The following is an 18414-nucleotide window of genomic DNA, read 5'->3' on the forward strand; positions in this document are numbered from 1 at the left end:
TCTGTACAGAAAGATCGTATAGCATATTAGGAGGCTGATGACTAAGTCTGATTCCAGAGTGTGTGCAAGTCATTGATCGGTATGAAGAGCTGTGATTTCCTGGTTTTGCCAGTGTGTTTTCAGTGTGAGTTTGTCCCATCACCTGCACTGGGGCGTCTGCTGAATAACCACAACACAACCTGGCTGTGGAGGTTTCTGCTTAGCCTGCAGCGCTGTGCGTAGGTGTCAGCTCTGTGGAAGAAAGAGCAGAAAAGACTGTGCCTTCAGAAAAGCCAGTGTAGTCACAGAAATATTCTTGTGCTTGAGGCCCATCTGTATTCATGCAGTGTTTTGCAATTTCATGCTATGACTTTGTTGACCTTGTGTTCTTTACTTGGACACTAGTCTCTGTTTACTTCCTCGCAGAGAATGGCATAAAATCCAATAGGCTGATAAAGCCCTTTGTGCAATAAAAAGATCAGCACAGTCCATTTCCCTGCTGTAAAATGAAATTACCTGGGGTTTCATACTGTTGTCTAGAATAGGGAGGCTCTGTAAGAGTTTCTGCTGCCTAGCAGAAGATGGTGTCCTGCCATCACCTCTTCAATTGAAGTGGGAATTAGTAGCTCCCTTTTGAGAAGGATAAGGAGAGTTTGTTCTTTCACCAGTCAGGTTTTCAGATGGTAACTCTGTGCTGGAGCCCACCCCGTGTGATCAGCATTGCATCTTTGTAGTGCACTTAAAGTTCTTTTTATCCTTGCCTAAATACTGGGCTTTCTTCCCCATGTGAGGACTGTAAAGCAGCACTCCTCAGGGATGCGTATGTGTGTACCTAGGGGCTTTGGGTCTGGGGTGTTTTTAAGGACAGGGTTGACACAGAAAGGGACAGCAGAGGTGGTGGGATAAAGCATTTGCCAGTATACAAAACAGGAGGAGGGATATCTTTGGCTCCCAAGAGCAGATGAACTGGAGCAACCACTTCTCAGGCAGCCTTGGGGAAGGAGGGGGCAACTCAGATACCGAGTGACTCAAGAACCTGCCAGCTGCCTTCAACTACAGCTGTTGGGGTTACTCAGACAAGGCTCCCTTGTCTCTCAGTAGCTATGCTGGAGAGCTATAGAGCAAACATCAAAAGCTGTGCCAAATAATAAGGGAGCAAATGTGGCTGTTTCAACCATACGCTATGCTAATGTGTGCAACGTTGAAATAAACGAGAAAAGGCCAGCTTTAGTGACCCAGAAACCATCAGGCACACTGGGGCAATGCTGGCTTAAAAAAAAAAAAAAAAAAAGACTAACCTTTCAAGGTATTTGAAAAAACAGATGATCTGATGTGACTGAAGATACTCTAAGCATGCCCTAGCAGTAGAGAAGACCTTTTAAGTCTATTATGCAAGCTTTTAATTGCAACAGAAAACACTTCTATGAAAAGAAGAGTTGAAGTTTATACACAGTTAAGAAAATAAATATATTAGGACTCATATGGAGGGAAGTACTGAACTACCTAGTACATACTAGGTACTTGGAGCCAGAGTGTTCAGAGATTTTCACTATTCAGAGATTAAATGCTATAAAATACGCCAGTGAGTTAGTTTGCCACTTGTGATCATAACCTTTTACCAAAGCTATTCAAAACTTTAAACTCTGCAATGATAATATTGTATTTAATCCTCAGTGAGGTGAAACTGATACAATTTCCATCAGATACACCTGCTAGGTTGTAAATCAGCATTATTTGATAGGATTCCTGTCACGTACTGTAGATCAGTCCTGAATTACAGAAAGAATCACAGAATGGCAGGGATTAGAAGGGACCGTCAGAGATCATCTAGTCCAATTGCCCTGCCAAAGCAGGTTCACCTAGAGCAGGGTGGACAGGAACACATATCCTTTGAATACCTCTGGAGAAGGAGACTCCACAACCTCTCTGGACACCCTGTTCCAGGACTCATAAGAGGAAATAAACATGAAACGAGCCTCCTTACTGAAATGTATTGAGGTAGAAAGGTTAAGAGAGTAATGCTAGGACATAGGCACATAATCTATAAAAACACAAGACTAAAGTCATACATCTCAATCTCTTGATCTTTAATTAAGTGTTTCCCATATTGCTAATAAAAGGAATCCCAAGCAGTCTTTGATGAGGTGATTGTGTGCGTGCAAGGATGCAAGGCCTATCAAGCACTTCCTTCAACCCAGATCTACAGATTTCCATCATACAGACATGCGCAGGACACTCACTGGCAAAGGGGATACAGAGCCCCCGTCCCATTTAGGAAGGACAAAACGCAGGTGACGAATGTTGGAACCATTGATTTCTCAATGGTTTTCTCCCTTTCTGTTCTTCTGTTACAGTTCTGCAAATAGAACAATCAACTGTTACTTTCCAGATATACTGTACTGAGCTCCAGTCCGTACCCTCCCCCGAACCACACAAGGCGGGTTTTACATAAAAGGAGTTTCTGACAGGCCATTTCAGTCTTTGCAGCCTTTTAATTCTCTGGTTTTAGCTGCACAGTGCACGCTGGAAAATCCCTTTATCAAATGGAATACATCCACCAAACGGATTATAAAACAAGACTATTTACAACAACTTCTTTAAAACAACTTCTTTGTTCTATAAATAAATACACCCAAACTCAAGTCTTTACATAAGGGCAAGCCAAACAGAATAACAGAAAACAGAGGGTAGTGTAGCGTACTGTAGATAAAGGAAAAGCAGAAATAATTCACCTTTATCTGATGAGTCTGAATGGTCCAACTACTCCAGAGATCAGTGTTCTAACACCCACCAGACACTTTGCTCCAATGGGTTCTGGAGTTCTCTCAGACTGTTCACCTCTACATCAGAATTTCATTCTCTCTTAAAATGCTCATTCTGTGAGTTAGCAGAAGACTTTTAAACAGGTAAATGTGTAATGATGCTGAAGTCCCTCTTTTCTGTCTGCAATATAGTCCCTCACTGACTACGGTTTATTTTTATTTCTGGTTCAAATTACAAGACCTAAACTGTCGTCAGTTTATTACGATCGCTAACGAATGTATGTTGTGGAGGTTTCATGTTCAGATACCAGTCTGGCCTACTCCAGTGTAAAGGAACTGAAAAGTTCATAGCCAGAGGCAGTACAGCTGTGGGTGTCCATGTGTTTAACTGCAAATGCATTTTTCAGAACTGTTGCTGTATTTCCAAGATTCTCCTCCCTGCCCCAAGCCAAACAGGAAGTACAAATAATTAGATTGCTGGTGATCTTAATGACATACCCTTTAATCATCGTCGTCGTCATCCTCTGGGACAAAGATATCATGTTCTTCAAGTAGGGCTGCAAAGTTCTTACTGATCTGAGTCCCAACGTATAAGAAAGGGATCACAACGCTGAACACTCTGAGGAGGCCAAAGGGTGTCTGCAAGGAGTTGATTGGAAAAGATTAATCTTTACCAGCAAGTTGCCCTGTGGCTGAGCCTGCACTCTTCTGGCTTCACAAGGGCAGATAGGGCCTGGGGAGCAGCGGGAAGAACACTTTGCTGTCCCTAGTGCCAGACCCCCCTGTCATCGCATCGCACAGAATCATAGAATGGCAGGGGTTGGAAGGGATCCTCTGAGATCATTTAGTCCAACCCCCCTGCCAGAGCAGGGTCACCTAGAGCAGGCTGGACAGGAACACATCCAGGTGGGTTTTGACTATCTCCAGAAAAGGAGACTCCACACCCTCTCTGGGCAGCCTGTTCTAGTGCTCTGTCACCCCCAAACTAAAGAAGTTTTTCCTCGTGTTGAGACAGAATTTCCTGTGTTCCAGTTTGTGCCCATTGCCCCTTGTCCTGTCGCCGAGCACCACTGAAAAGAGTCTGGCCCCATCCTCTTGACACCCGCCCTTTAGATATTTATGAGCATTGATAAGATCCCCTCTCAGTCTTCTCTTCTCCAGGATAAACAGACCCAGGTCTCTCAGCCTTTCCTCGTAAGAGAGATGCTCCAGTCCCCTGATCATCTTTGTAGCCCTCTGCTGGACTCTCTCCAGTAGTTCCCTGTCCTTGAACTGGGGAGCCCAGAACTAGACACAGTACACCAGATGTGGCCTCACCAGGGCAGAGTAGAGGGGGAAGATAATCCCCCCTCAACCTGCTGGCCATGCTCTTTTTAATGCATCTCAGGATGCCATTGGCCGCCTTGGCCACGAGGGCACATTGCTGGCTCATGGTCAACTTGTTGTCCACCAGGGCTCCCAGGTCTCTTTGCACCGAGCTGCTCTCCAGCAGGTCAACCCCTAACCTGTACTGGTGCATGGTTTATTCCTCCCCAGGTGCAGCACCCTACACTTGCCCTTGTTGAACTTCATTAGGTTCCTCTCCGCCCAACTCTCCAGCCTGCCCAGGTCTCGCTGAATGGTGGCACAGCCTTCTGGTGTGTCAGCTTTGTGTCCCAGCTTTGTGTCATCAGCAAATTTGCTGGGGGTGCACTCTGTCCCCTCATCCAGGTCGTTGATGAATATGTTCAACAAGACTGGGCCCAGTACTGACCGCTGGGGAATGCCGCTAGCTACAGGCCTCCAACTGGACTCTGTGCCGCTGATGACAACCCTCTGAGCTCTGCCATTCAGCCAGTTCTCCATTCGCCTCACTGTCCACTCATCTAACCCACACTTCCTAGGCTTACCTATGAGGATGTTACGGGAGACAGTATCAAAACCCTTGCTGAAGGCGAGGTAGACAACGTCCACCACTCCCCTCTCATCCACCCGGAGAGCAGGAACCCGGCGTGGGCTCGGGGCAGGGAACACTAGGGGCTCAGGAAGGGAGAGCCGTTGCCGCTGAGAAAGGGTTGTGTACGGGCGGGTGATTATCTCCTCCTCACGGCGCTGGGACCACCGCCGGGGCCGCCCCGCCCCGCCCCGCCCCGCCAGGGGGGAGACGGTCCGGCCGGGCCCGCCCCGACCCCTCAGGGCCGCTCTCCTCCGCTGCCGAGCGCTTCCGCACCCCGCCCCGCCCTCAGCGATCCGCTCATTAGCCCAACCCCTGTCACTCACTCCCGCAGCCCCACCCACAGCACGTACACCAGCACTGATTGGCCACCGCTGCCGTCCGTTACGCTGCTATTGGCTGCCGCCCTCACTCGCTCGCCCCTCACTCACCTTAACCGGCTTGGGCAAAATGGCACCGCTGCGGGTGACAGTGGCGCTCCGGGAGGGCACAAGCGGCGCGGCCGGGGAGCGGCGTGGCCCGCCCCAGCCCGCCCGCCCCAGGCGAGCCGCGGACACCGCCAGGAGCCGCCCGCCTGCCGCCGCCATCCTCCCTCCTGCCCGTAACGGCCGAGCCCAGGCGTCACCGGGGCCTGCGGCTCTCGCGAGGCGTGAAGGGAGAGGCGGGGCGGCCGCTGCGCATGCGCGGGGCGGGCCGAGGCCCCTTCCCCCCCTGGGTGGGGGGGACGGGCACCGGGCGGGCTGTTACTGCCTCCCGGAGGGCACCGTGAGGACTCGACTGAGGGAAGCCGGGGCGGGTGACCCCGCAGCGGGGCCGGGATGGCCAGGCCCCGCAGAGGCTTCCCGCGGGGGTGTGTGTGGGGTCACAGCTCCACTGGCAGCCCGCGGGCCTACAAATCATCAACGGTTTATTCGGTGTCGCGGCATAAAATACAAACGATAACAATGTTTTGAAATGCATAATACTAGTTCCGCGGGTAAAATAACGGCGCATGCAAAGCCGCCTCTTAAAAATAATAATAAAAAAAAACAAAACAAAACCACGTCGTCTACCTAAAACATAAGCGCTTCGGAAGGCGGGAGTGTGCCTGCGGGTCGCTGGTAGTGTTGCCTGGTCATTGTGGAGATGATAAAGCACGGTCCGTACTGGCGAAGATGCCACCGACACGGGAACTCGCACACATCCCCTGTGCGCTTCAGTGGGGGCTATTTCAGTTTCTCTGCAAAAGTAGCTGAGAGAAGTAAGATTGGGGGGGGGGGGGGGGTGTCACCCATCCGTGAACTGTTAATGCTCTTGTAGCAGAAAGTGTCCAGTCTTGGTTGTGAATGCCCACCAAATGGCTAGCGGTGGCCACAGGTAAATTCGGTTACTCAGATCGCTAGGACCTGGATTCAGTGAAAAACATCACCACAGATGTTCTATAAAAAGATAAATGTGCAGAAATAAAACAATACATTATGGACCTGAATCTGAAATCCCAGCCTCAGAAAAATAGAAGGCTTTAATCAACTGTTTTAGCAGGATTGGGACCCTTTCTTGGCACAGCTTGCAGAGGCCATGTCAGAATCTCCCTCCCTCCTTCAGTCTTCAATTTCTTTTAAATTCAAGCATTCAGATTCAAGCATTTTTCTCTCATCGCTTTTGCATTATTGTGCTAAAGAAAACTCTTAGAAAAAGATTTGACTTCCGTACTTTAAGTAGCCATTCAGCTTTAGTGTTCAGCCCCCCTCTCCTAGGGAACCTGTTTTATGCTGCCCAGACATTTTCTATTTTTGAAAAATAATAAGGGAAAGCGAAGGCGGGAGGTGAAAACAGTCCAAACCTGAATGACCGGAGAAAAAAACAGTGTGTGGCAATCAGTCCCATTTTGCTGTAGGGGACAATGAAAACTCTCTGCTTTGCCTGTAACGATCTCTGCCCGCAGACAGAACGCGAGGACGCTCCATCGCCCAGCTGCATGTGCAATCTCAGGAAGCTGAAATCCCGACCTTCTGCCTGGGGGAGGAAGGCGCTGCCATCACCACCGATCCTCAGCCGAGCGGGTTTGATGGCCTCCGTCTCAGAGGAGGTGGCGGAGCACCCAGGTGCTGCCTGCCTCATGAAGCAAGCAGCGGTGGCCATTAAAAAAACCTGTATTCCCATACAAATTTGGGCATGGTTCCAGTTATGGCTCTTTTTACTCGCTAAAGGGCCATCCCTGTTAACGTGAGCGGGACGGTGAGGAAGCCCTGACCGAGCGCATCCGAAGTCACGCAGCGCTTCGGAGACCTAGCAAAGGCCGAGCAGAAATACTGTTTGGGATTCAGACATTTTCTTCTCGGCGCTGCAGAATAAAACACAGAATTACTCCAAATGCGATCAGCCAGAAAGCAGAGCGCAGCCCCTCATTTGCAGGATTTAGGATTTAGTTGGGATACGTACTAATGCAAAGGCAGGTAGCGTGGAAATTGTGCCATTTGAATGGGACAGATTAAAGCATTAAATATAAGCTCTTTAGTAGTGTTACTAGCACAATCCTGGCTTATTAAAACAAACTAAGCTTCTTAAAAGTGAAACTGCCCTTAAATGAATAATACTGTTTCAGCTCCAGTTCTGACAGAACTGGCTTTGTTAATTTATTTTCCCTTTCAAGTCACTCCCGATTCTTGGGTCTCATGCAGGAACTGCCATTACATTTTGATTTATTTTGGAAGTTAAATCTTTACTGTCAAAATTCCTTAAGACTGAGACATCAGGAATATTATTCTCTCTGTATTACGTTTTTAAAAACCAACACCACAGGAAAAATGTTTGCCAAATCTGACCCTGGCCCCAAAATACCCATGCGAGGAGGCACCAGGTAGTGCCATCCCCAGATGCTGCTGCCCTGCCATGGGGAAGGGGACAGTTCCCAGCCGGGAATGTTGCAGCACTGAACAATTTAAGCAGCAGGTAGGGAGGCAGAGCTGGCCCGTAAGTCCAGCCAGCTGGGCTGCTGACGGAGCCTGGGCACTGGCCTGTGGCCACCTATTTCTGTTTTTTCTGAACTGTTTTCACGTAAAAAGGAGAACAAAAATAATCCTACCAAACTCAAAGGTCCCTATGGTGAAGAAATACAGGCACAAACTGGAGAGGACTGGATTGCATCACTTCACATGTGAAGTTTATGCTCCCACTGCCCAAAGTCATATTTGTAAGGTCTGACTTAAGATCTTATTTCCTCTAACATACCATCGAGCCACAATTAGGCAGCAGGCTGGAAGCTTGTCATCCAAAAGCACCACAGATACATTTTCAAAGGCACCAAGAGTTAATGGAAGTCATCTGATTTCTGCGTTGGCAATCTCTACTGGCTATTGCAAAGTATTAAGCTGAGTGCGTTTAACTCCAGAAAAGCAAATAGGTTCCTACCAGTCATGACCTGGAATGGCCTCTTGCTTTCCTAGCAAGGCTCCTTAATAAAACAGACAATAAACCAGGTTTAACACTGTTCAATAGGAAGCGCAAGCCTGCTTCACGCATTTTTCCTGCTCTGAAAAACAGTCCTTGTCAAGAGGATAAGGCAGAAGATTTATAAACCCCCATCTCCAGGGTGTTCCAGTCCCTGGACTCAGCACCCACCTACTCGTACCATCTGCCTCGTGGCCAAGGTTTCTGACTGAAGGACAAGTCTGTTTCTGTAGCGAGGCAGCAGGCATGCCTCCCCGCAGCCTTCCTCACCCGCTGGGAGGATGGGACGTGCTACGGCGATGAGCCGAGTGATGCTGACATGAAATTGGAGGGAAAGCGCTGGCTTCGGTAGAAGGCAGTGACATGGCTTTGATGCTCAAGGGGCAAGGCCAGACACTACTGGCACGCAGTCAGTCAGTGCAACCTGTAACACGCACCCACACCTTCACTTCTCCCTCCACAGCCTCTCCTCCGACTGCGCAGGTCTGCCAGGAGCTGGGCAGAGCCGCAACAACGAGAGAGGCTCCGCAAGAGCACGGCTTTGGACACCGTCTTGGGCAAGCTGCCCAACCAGCCGGCTGAGCCCTATATGGCACTTTGCAGGAGCTAAAGTCTGCGCAGAGGCTGATAAATTCACCCCTGGCAAGGCAAAGAGGCTTTAGTGTCCCTGTTTTGGAAGAGGGAAGGACATTAACAGGCGTGGTTGGCTACCGCTTGACAGAGTCCAGATCAGCCCTGGGGAGCTCCTGGGCCTCGCTGTTGCTTCAGACCAGGCTCAGTGCGTCCTTTTCAGCCTGGCTGCTGAGCTCAGGCACTCAAAGAGGTGGATGCAAGCCCGTGAAACCCACATCCTGTGGGATTTAGCAGGGAGGAGGGTTAGTGCAGACGAAAATAAAAAAACAATGACGACGCAAGAGCCCGGTCCTTGTTGCCCCTGGCTGCTGGGCCAGCCACAGCCATGGTGGCTCACGCATGTCCTGGGGCGAGAGGAGCACAAGGCTGGAGACACCCACCAGGGCCAGCGGCCTATCGGAGGCATTTCGTAAGAGCCCAGCCTTATCTGCAGCGAAAGAGCAAAGGCAGAAGGACTTCGGCGCAAGACCACAGACAATAATAAACGCTGACCTGTGCAAACTTCCACGCTGAGAAATAAAACCAAAAGAAAAAAAAGTGGTGGGGGAGAGGCGGTTGATGAAGCACCTAGAGCATCCACCACGCCAGGATGGCAAGGGGCCAACCCTGTTGGGCAAGGTTTGCTGCATATGTGCCGATTTGGGCCCCCTCCAAGGCGGCTCCCCTGGTATTACATGCTCTCCAGCTGCATAAAGCCTCATGGAAATGAAACGTGAGGTTTGTGGAAGACCTGGGTCCCTCCTACATGCTAGTGAAGCACACACGCACCACACACTTGGCCACCAACCAGGGCAGGGGGCAAGCAGCATCCCTCGCATCGCTCTTCCCGCATGGGAGACAGGCTGCTGGGCATCAGCTGGCCGGTGGCTTGCGCCCCCGGTCACGGGTGTCCCCTCTTCTGCCTCTCCTGCCACTCCCGCCTCAGCACCGCGATCTCCTGCCCATACCAGCTGTGCAGCTTGGAGAAGCAGGCCGTCTCCGGTGACACCGGGCTCTCCGGCATGGCTGGCGAGAGGCTGGGCACCGGGGACCCCACAGCACTGCTGGCGGCCGAACGCCGGCGTGGAGGCAGGGGTGGGGGCTTCGTGTGTCCCCCATCACGGTCAAGGCCGGCAGCCCCACCAGGGACGCCACCACCACTACCCCAGGTGGAGTAACCGTTCTCCAGGACGGTGGGCTTCTCCTGGAGGGGCAGCAAGGCGGGGTTGGAGAGATGCCTCTTCCTGCCAGAGGAGGAGGACCTCCGCGGAGACTTGTGGCAAGCGGCCAAGGTCTTGGAGGCCTCCTCCAGCTGCTTCTCCAGCTCCCTCACCACCAGCCGCATGTAGTCGAAGCTGGCTCGTGAGAGTGCCTTCACCCAGGCCTCCATGGCAGCCTGCCCGTCAGCCACCAGCACGTAAGCCCTGGCGCCAGCATCATCAAAGCGGATGGCAAAGGCGAACTCCTCGGCAGCCTCGCACAGCTCCACAGTGCAGCCCTCCAGCACAACCAGCCCCACGGGCTCCCTGCTCTCCCGCTCCTCGAAGTAGAAGAGGAGGTTGCCCTTGAGGACGAACCAGCGGCGCTGGTAGGAGGTGGCGTGGTGGTGGTGGGCATGGTGGTGGTGCCGCTCCACTCGCTTGCGGAGGAAGCCGGCATGGTCGGCAGGCGAGTCGCAGGTGGCGTAGTGGGCCACGCTCCGCTCGTTCAGCTTCATCGCCCTGCCTAAGAGGAGAGGAAGAGAGAGGGAAGAAGTCGGCTCAGTGTGAGGAACATCTCGCCTGCCCCACCAGGAGAGGTCTGATCTTGCCCAAACCCCACCATGGGGAAAAGTAGCCCCGATTCCAGCAGCCAGCGTTCCAGGACAGTGTGTCACCCAGCAACTACCCTGCAAATGGCAGGCTGGCTCCTTGCTGCTGCAGAAAGGTGGTCATCACCACAGCCCCACCACTGAAACACCCACCTTCTCCAGGAACGACAACACCGCTGCTTCGTTTTCTTATTCCTCGAGTGACCTACTTTGCTGTTTTTTTATGGGACACATCAAAAAAATTTGCCTCTGTGCCTGCGAGGCATTCATTTCACCCTCTCCTCTATTATAGGGCAGGATAAGGAGGGCGTTTTCATACCCAAGGGCTCTGGGACCTCCGTTTGAGCACCCTCTCCCCACTCCCCGTCTCCCCACAGGCCCACCCGTCCCCACCGGCCCTCCCAGCAGCAGCATCCCCAGCCCTGTCAGGTTCACCGGCAGCAGGGTGCGAGGTGCCGTACCGGCTGTGCGGGTCAGACTGCAACCCCTTGCCGTCTTCCTTGGGCGGGCAGCTCCCTTCCCGGGGGCCTCCGAAGCTTCACCGTGCCGAGCCCCATCCCTGGTCGGAGGAAGGTGGCAGAGAGGGAATCACAAACCAGAACAGCTTGGGACGGGAAGAGCAAAGAGCTGCATCGCTCCCACCCCAGAAAGTCAGGGCTCTTGGAGCACTGCAGGTGCGTGGCTCTGGAAACTGGGGTGGCAAAACCAGCGGCACTCTGCATTGGCTTCAAAGCCTGCGCCCCATTCCGGCTCAGGCCAGCGCTCCCGTGGGTTTGATTTTTGGCTCCTGTGAGTTTGTTTTGGTTTTATTACTACAAAAACAAAAGAGCTTTTGTAGAAGCCCATTGCCACACCATCAGCCCCGTGGCTGGCGATTCGGGAAGGTGGCAGGTCCCACAGAAGGACGCAGCGGGCGCAGCCTTTTCTGCATTTTCTACAACTGCAAATGGATGTCCAACGGCAAAAACTCTGCGTACAGAAATATGCAGAAAACAAACCACAGCCGCCGCTCCCCGGGCCAGATCCGGGCGGGGGGAAGCTCCCTGCTGCCGAGCCACCTCCAGCATCCCTCCCGGAGCCCTTCTCCCCCGGCAGGGCTCGCGGGGCAGGGCTGAGGACAAGGGGCCACGGCCTCCCGTTGGAAAAACGGACCCAAATCCCATCAAGGCGTACGGAAACGCTGTTCCCCGGGGGGTGCTTTGCCTCCGGCGCGGCCCCCCGAGGAAATCTCCAGCTGGGGCTGAGGACAGCCGGGGTGCCCCACGAGGGGAGGGGGCCGTGGGGGTCCCGTGGACTGCGCGGGTGGGGGCCGTGCAACGCCGGGCTCCGTGTCTTTGTGTCCCTGCGCGTGTTTGCCGTCTGCCAGCGGACCCCGCCGCCCGCTCCCGGCCCGCCGCCGCCGCCGCCCCGGCCCGCGCCGCCCTCCGGCGCTTTTGCCCAGCCCCTCGCCCCGGCGGCGGGAGCGCGGGCCCCGTCCCCGTCCCGGCCTCACCTCGGGCCCTTCCTGCTCGGCGGCGCTGCCGGCGCGGCGGGGCGGTGCGGGGCCGGCGGGGACCGGCCGCGGCCGGGCGGGGGAGGGAGGGAGGGAGGGCTCCTGCGGGCGGGGGGGCCGTCCCGCCCCGCCGGCAGCACCGCCCCGCCGGCGGCAGCGGGGGGCGGCCGGGGGCGGGGGGGCGCGCTCTCTCCCGCACCTCTTCGCTCCGCCCGACACCCCTTCGGGTACCCCCGGGGTCCCGCCTCGGGGGGACCTACAGCCCCCCCCCCCCCCGCCCCGCGTAATTATTGGGGTGCAGCAGCCGTGGGGTGCGGCGGTGATGGGGTGCCAGTGATGGGGTGCAGCAGCCGTGGGGTGCAATACCGACTGGGTGCAACGCTGATAGGGTGCAACAGCGTGGGGGGGGGGGCTCGGGGGTTGTGGGGGGGAGGCAATACCGATGGGGTGCCACGTCTGTGGGGCGCAGCGCCGGTACGGTGGAACGGCCGTAGGGAGCAGGGGCGGGGGGGCGGAGATACCGGCGGGGCGGGTGGTTGTGGGGCGCAGCGGGGCTGGGAGCAATGCCGGGGCGGGCCGGAGGGAGGCGGGGGCGGTCGGTCAGGTGATGCGGGCGGCATCATGTGAGCGGGGCCGGGGCGGGGAGAGGCGCTCGGTGCCCCGGCGGCGGCGGGGACGATGGGGACGGCGGTGCTGAGCGGGCTGGTGCTGGCCGTGGCCCTGGCGCTGCCCTCCGTGGCCCTGGAGAACGGGCTGGCGCTCACCCCCCCCATGGGCTGGCTGGCCTGGGAGAGGTTCCGCTGCAACGTGGACTGCCGGGAGGACCCCCGCAACTGCATCAGGTTGGCGGGGAGGGGTGGGGGGAAACCCCTCCCTAACCCCTCCCGGAGCTCGGCATCCCCCCCTCCCTGCAAGGAGGGCTTGTCCCGTGTGTCCCCTGCCCGAGGGACCCTGCTCGGAAACACCGAGCTGGTATCCGGGGTCTGCCCCGGGTGGGTGGGTGATGCCAGGGAGGGAGAGGGTGGATGGTCGGGTCGGGCATCAGGTCCGGGGCGGTTCTGGCACCTTCTGTGTCTGTGGGACGAGCTCCGCAGCAGTGGGATCTCGGGGAGCATGGCTACGCGGGAGGCGGGGGGCTCAAGCACCCCAGAGCTGGGGCTGGAGAGCCCCCGGCACTCAAGCATGTGGCCGGGGTTTGCGAGGCGTTGGGGAAACGCTTCCCTTCAATTAAATCAATGAATGGGGTTTAAACGGCAGCCTTGGGGACCCTCCCGTATGGCCCAGGCCAGCCCTGCGGTGACGGACCCTCCAGAGCCCTTGTTAGCCCCAAAGTCCTGCTGGCTGCCTGCAGCCAGTGGGGCACAGAGGTCACAGAGGCTCAGCCTGCCGCGTCCCCGTCCCCCTGACCCACAGTGAGACACTCTTCTATGAGATGGCAGACCGCCTGGCGGAGGATGGCTGGAGGGACCTGGGCTACAAGTACATCAACATCGATGACTGCTGGTCAGCCAAGCAGCGGGACGCGGCGGGACGGCTGGTTCCCGACCCCGAGAGGTTTCCCAGGGGGATTAAGGCCCTGGCTGACTACGTGAGTGCCCACTGGGGATGGTGGGGGGGTCTCTGTGTCCCCACACCACCGTGGTTGGAAGGCTGGGAGGGGATGGAGGAGCCTGGTCCCTGGGAGGCACCTTGGACCCCCCTCGTCCCCTCCTTGCAGCTTGCCTCTCCTTGCAGGTCCATGCCCGTGGCTTGAAGCTGGGCATTTATGGTGACCTGGGCATCCTCACCTGTGGGGGCTACCCGGGCACCACGCTGGACCGCGTGGAGCAGGACGCCCAGACCTTTGCGGAGTGGGGTGTGGACATGCTGAAGCTGGATGGGTGCTACTCGTCAGGAGAAGAGCAGGCGAAGGGTAAAGGCTCCCTGGCTGGCTGGCGTTTCTTCCCTCTCTGCTTCAGTCAGGGCAGCTGGCTGTCCGCAGAAATGCTTGGCCAGCTTCAGTTCTTCCCTCGCGTCTTCTGTTGCAGCTCTTGGGCAAAGAGGAGGGAGTTTGGGTGCCCTTGAGCCGGTGTAAGGCAGGAGGCCAGGCTGGCCTGGGGTCCCCTGACGGGGCGGGCTGGGAGGCAGGCTGCTGCCAGCTGTCTCCTTCACCATTTGTCATCTTCTCTCCCAAAGGCTACCCAGAAATGGCAAGGGCCTTGAATGCCACAGGCCGCCCCATCGTCTACTCCTGCAGCTGGCCAGCGTATCAGGGGGGACTCCCCCCCAAGGTGAGGGTTGTCCCATTTGATGGCTGTTTCTCATGTCCCCTGTGCCCTGGAGGAGTTCTTGTTGGAGCTGCAGGAGCTGGGTGCTACACCCCGCTTATTGCTCTGCCCCTGGTAGGATGGGGCTGCAGGTCCGCGGAGGGCACATGGCCTCCCTGCCAGGCATCTGCGGACACTGGGGGTTCCCAGCATGGGTAGGTGATGGGGGTTTGGGGGAAGAAGGCCCTCTCCACCCCACTCAGCTGATATAGGGTTGATCCCAACAGTTCATTCTTCAGAGGTGGGTCCTGTCTGGTTTAAGTGCTTGAAAGAGGATGTTCCTCCTGGTAACATTTCTTGAGAATCGAGAACATTTATTTTATTTCCTCTTTCACCTTCTGAATCAATACCAAGCTGCCCTCATTCTTGCAGTTGATCATAGTTCCCCCTTGCCTGTGTGGTTTTTTTGCCAGACATCGTATTATACTGGGATGTGCCCAGTCATGTTGGGATATGACTCTGTCCTCCTTCCTTATGCGATGTTCCCCTTCTCCAGTTCCCTCTGCCTTGCAACCACCTTCTGGACACTGTAGCTCTCAACAAGTCTGGCTGCCCCTTCTACCCCAGCTTGCAGACCCCGTCCTTTCTCCCTCCTGCCTGATCCTGTGCTCCTTTCCAGGTGAACTACACCATCCTGGCAGAGGTCTGCAACCTGTGGCGTAACTACGACGACATCCAGGACTCCTGGGACAGCGTGCTTTCCATCCTGGACTGGTTCTTCGCAAACCAGGATGTGCTGCAGCCAGTGGCTGGCCCCGGCCACTGGAATGACCCAGACATGGTACGGCTGGGTGGTGGCTGCACTGACCTTGGTCAGGGATGGGGGTCTCCGGGGATCCCCTTCTGGGTGCAGGGAGAAGGTTGCAACAAACCCTTCACCGCCCAAGTATACCTGTTGAGTAGTTCAGGTGTTCTTGTCCTTCCCTGCACAGCCTGGGGGGAGGACAATGGTGAAGTGAAGGGTTTTAGGGAGTGCGTTTGAATGTGTGCTGGTGGCTCAGCACCTAGCAGGGGTGGGCTCTCCTGGCACTGGTAGGCTGCTCGAGGGGAAGCAAAAGTGCATGTGAGGTTTCCCGTGGATGCTTCCTCCCAGCACGCTGCAGCATCACCAAGGGTGACAAGCAGACAAGTTCCTAACCCTTTTCTGCCTCTCCCATCTCTTTACCGTCTCCCCTCCAGCTCATCATTGGAAACTTTGGCCTTAGCTACGAGCAGTCACGCTCCCAGATGGCCTTGTGGACGGTGATGGCAGCTCCACTCCTCATGTCGACGGATCTTCGCACCATCTCCCCAAGCGCCAAGGAGATCCTGCAGAACCGCCTGATGATCCAGATCAACCAGGACCCCCTGGGAATCCAGGGGCGCAGGATTGTTAAGGTTAGGGGGAAGGCAGACACAGTGGGGAGGGCAGGCAGGAGCAGCATGGGGCGTGACAATGAGGAGGGAGAGGGAAGCGATGCAGAGGTACATGAGCAGGAGAGCTGTGGGAGCTGGGGACCTGCTGGCGTAGCAGCCCTGCAGGGCAAAGACAGAAGTTGTGGGCCAGCACTGGTCCTAGAAGCTCTGCCTCACCACCCATCCCCACCCCCAGGAGAAATACCACATCGAGGTGTTCCTGCGCCCGCTGTCTCAGGCCGCCAGCGCCCTTGTCTTCTTCAGCCGGAGGACAGATATGCCCTTTGTCTACACCACCAGCCTGGCCAAGCTCCACTTCCCTGAGGATGCCGTGTATGAGGTGAGCCCCTTTGGCACACTGCATGGTGGGGCATCCCCACAGCACCTGGATCCCCCTCTTTCCAGCTTCCCGCTTTGACACCCTTTGCATTTTGGGGAGGGGGGGAGGACTCCCACTCCCTGCCTCCAGGATGAAGGGGCAAGCACCCATTGGGTCACCCCCCCATTGCCCACTGCTGTGTCCTGTCCCACCATGCCACGTCAGTAACTGCGGCTGGACCTCAGGATGAAAGGTCTGTGGAAATCCTGGTAGCCGCCATCTCTGTCTTCCAGGTACAAGACGTGTACAGCGGGAAGATCATCAGTGGCTTAAAGACGGAAGACAGCTTCTCGGTCGTTATTAACCCCACGGGGGTGGTGATGTGGTATCTCTCTCCCATGGCGCTCCCGGCACAGCCCTGGCACGTTGTCAGACAGCAAGCCCCTGGTGTGGGTTTCCGCCCGGTCCTCCTGTGACGAGGCTCAGCAGAGGGGGGGTGTGGGTCAGTGCTGGGGTAAGCTGCGAGACCCTGGGGCACGTGTCTCTTCACTGCACAAGTGCCTTTCGCTGGCGTGCCCAGCGCTGCTGGCGAGTGACCGTTCCCTCTGGTACCCGCTTGATGATGTTTACTCAGTCTGCATAAAGCAGGAATTCTTGTTACCCGCCTCTGAAGCGTGTGCGGAGCGTGCCTGCAAAGCCCTTTGAGATCCTCCTGTGGAAGACGCCATACAAGCAGAGTCCAGTTGCTGTTGGAGTTGGTCAGCGCTGACACCTGTGCACTTCACCTCTTCGAGCTGGCCACCACTGACCGCTGCAGGGGCTCTTTGAACTACACTTGTAGAAAGGCTTCTGGTGATTCAGTGTCTTCTAGGGTAGCGACCACCCTCCTGTCCCCTCCCTCCCCCTCCCATGGGTGATGGCATTAGCCTCAAGACCTGGTCACCTTCTTTCCTTTGCTATAGTCAGCTTGGCTTAGAATAAGGGACTATCAATGGGGCTGCAACCTTTCCCATGAACCTTCCCTGTGACCAAGGGCTCCTAGAGGCATGATGGTCCTGCGCAGAGAGGCTTTGCTTGCAGGCCTGACCCCGCTGCCAGCGTCCTGGAGGCCAGCACTACTCCAGCCTGGCAGGCATGCTAGCATCAGATATTTAAGTCCCTCTGGTACCAGTTTACAGCAGAGCAGAGCACAAAACTTCCTTGGCCGTGCCCAACCCCAGCAGCCTTGCTGTGGTACAGCACCAAAAACTGCAGAGTTGTAGTGTGTTGTGCACGAGTGGTGTCAGGAAGATGACGATGCTCAGTTGAAGTTGTCTTTTTTGAGCTGGGAGATGGTCACAGGTGCCTCCGAGCTGCACGCTGCATCCTGTTCTTGCTCTAGCAGGAAATTCCTGCTAAAAGGGGGCTCGGCTCTCCTCCAGTGGGCCGAACACTCAGGGTTTCTCAGGGAAAGGCTCCTCCTTCTCCCAGGGGCACTTACATCCACAGCTCCACAGAGTGGCGGAACAGACTCTAGAGGCCTCAGCTGCTTCACCTGCCTACAACGCACATCCTAGGGAGGAGTTTTAGGCAAGACATGGCCTACCTCGACTGCCCCACAGAGGGGTGCAGCATTCGTGAAGACTGCAACATAGGCAGACCAACACAAGATTAAGCCTCAGATTGGGGAGATACCATATTTTAAATTAGGAAAAAAAAAAAAAAAGGGAAAAAAAAAGTCCCTTCCCCTTTCTATTTAGATGCTGGAGGGTTCCTGCAGGACCAAAGAGCTGATTCTGGCCACTTCTAGAAATTTTCTCTGAATGCAGTGGCAAGATACCAAATATGATGCTTGCAGCAGGGAAGGAGGAGTGCGTGTCATGCCTGTATACAGGAGCCGGCTTTGTTCTTGGGGAGCGATTGAGACAAATTAATTGAAATAAAAGGGAAGCAGGTCACAGGCTCTCTGTTGCATGTTTATTCAGTGTCGTCAGCTATAGCTACTTGGTTAATGTAAGATCACAGGGTCATTAACTGAAGACAAGAACTATGCTAAGGAACAGAACTGGTTTCCTGTGAGAGACTGGACTGATGCAGAGTAGGAAAGGGCTTTCCAGTAGCTCCATCACATTCAGCTGGGCAACGTCTTTCCTTGGCACAAGGGGAAACAGATTTTACAGTCCACAGTTCAGTGCCACTTTTCTTTACCATGTATTTATTTTTCCCCCACTGGCTAGCAAGGAATTCCTCTTAAAGACAGGCCTTCCTTCTGGCAGTAAATGTACATAGGAGAGGTGCTACAAACAGAGCCATAGTGAGTAGCGGGGTGGTGACACGTCCCCTGCTAAATGCAGTGTTTTGCCTGCCCCGAGGACACGAACACATGCCAGTTCTGGAT

General features: G+C 55.4%; 3 protein-coding genes across 4 annotated transcripts; 1 reads left to right on the forward strand and 2 right to left on the reverse strand.

Annotated features, from left to right (window-relative positions):
• Positions 1-2045: 2045 nt before the first annotated feature.
• On the reverse strand, positions 2046-5349 carry SMDT1 (single-pass membrane protein with aspartate rich tail 1). Its single transcript, XM_074577806.1, has 3 exons — positions 5106-5349; positions 3240-3380; positions 2046-2335 (listed from the first exon to the last, which is right to left on the reverse strand). The coding sequence occupies exons 1-2, from the start codon at positions 5259-5261 to the stop codon at positions 3243-3245; spliced, it is 294 nt and encodes a 97-aa protein (XP_074433907.1). The 5' UTR covers positions 5262-5349; the 3' UTR covers positions 2046-2335; positions 3240-3242.
• A 211-nt stretch (positions 5350-5560) lies between these two features.
• Positions 5561-12578, reverse strand: PHETA2 (PH domain containing endocytic trafficking adaptor 2). Of its 2 annotated transcripts, none has more exons than XM_074577769.1 (3): positions 12458-12578; positions 10987-11084; positions 5561-10440 (listed from the first exon to the last, which is right to left on the reverse strand). In XM_074577769.1, exon 3 carries the CDS (start codon positions 10430-10432, stop codon positions 9617-9619), a length of 816 nt encoding a protein of 271 aa, XP_074433870.1. In that variant the 5' UTR covers positions 10433-10440; positions 10987-11084; positions 12458-12578; the 3' UTR covers positions 5561-9616. The 2 variants fall into 2 exon arrangements, with proteins under 2 accessions (XP_074433870.1, XP_074433878.1); XM_074577777.1 differs by lacking the exon at positions 12458-12578 and adding an exon at positions 12018-12227.
• Positions 12579-12602: 24 nt separating this feature from the next.
• NAGA (alpha-N-acetylgalactosaminidase) lies at positions 12603-17979 on the forward strand. Its single transcript, XM_074577702.1, has 8 exons — positions 12603-12859; positions 13431-13605; positions 13752-13929; positions 14193-14287; positions 14943-15104; positions 15503-15700; positions 15915-16058; positions 16331-17979. Exons 1-8 carry the CDS (start codon positions 12696-12698, stop codon positions 16511-16513), a joined length of 1299 nt encoding a protein of 432 aa, XP_074433803.1. The 5' UTR covers positions 12603-12695; the 3' UTR covers positions 16514-17979.
• Positions 17980-18414: the final 435 nt, after the last annotated feature.

This window comes from Larus michahellis, chromosome 1 (genome assembly GCF_964199755.1).
Source record: "Larus michahellis chromosome 1, bLarMic1.1, whole genome shotgun sequence".
Taxonomy (NCBI): Eukaryota; Metazoa; Chordata; class Aves; order Charadriiformes; family Laridae; genus Larus; species Larus michahellis.

Bases quoted from the DNA above. Each gene is read 5' to 3' on its own strand.
- SMDT1 (XM_074577806.1), bottom strand. From the start codon at position 5,261: ATGGCGGCGGCAGGCGGGCGGCTCCTGGCGGTGTCCGCGGCTCGCCTG. The intron at 3,381-5,105 runs GTGAGTGAGGGG...AACTCCTTGCAG, and splicing joins TTTTGCCCAAGCCGGTTAAG to ACACCCTTTGGCCTCCTCAG.
- PHETA2 (XM_074577769.1), bottom strand. From the start codon at position 10,432: ATGAAGCTGAACGAGCGGAGCGTGGCCCACTACGCCACCTGCGACTCG.
- NAGA (XM_074577702.1), top strand. From the start codon at position 12,696: ATGGGGACGGCGGTGCTGAGCGGGCTGGTGCTGGCCGTGGCCCTGGCG. The intron at 12,860-13,430 runs GTTGGCGGGGAG...CCTGACCCACAG, and splicing joins GACCCCCGCAACTGCATCAG to TGAGACACTCTTCTATGAGA. The intron at 16,059-16,330 runs GTGAGCCCCTTT...TCTGTCTTCCAG, and splicing joins CTGAGGATGCCGTGTATGAG to GTACAAGACGTGTACAGCGG.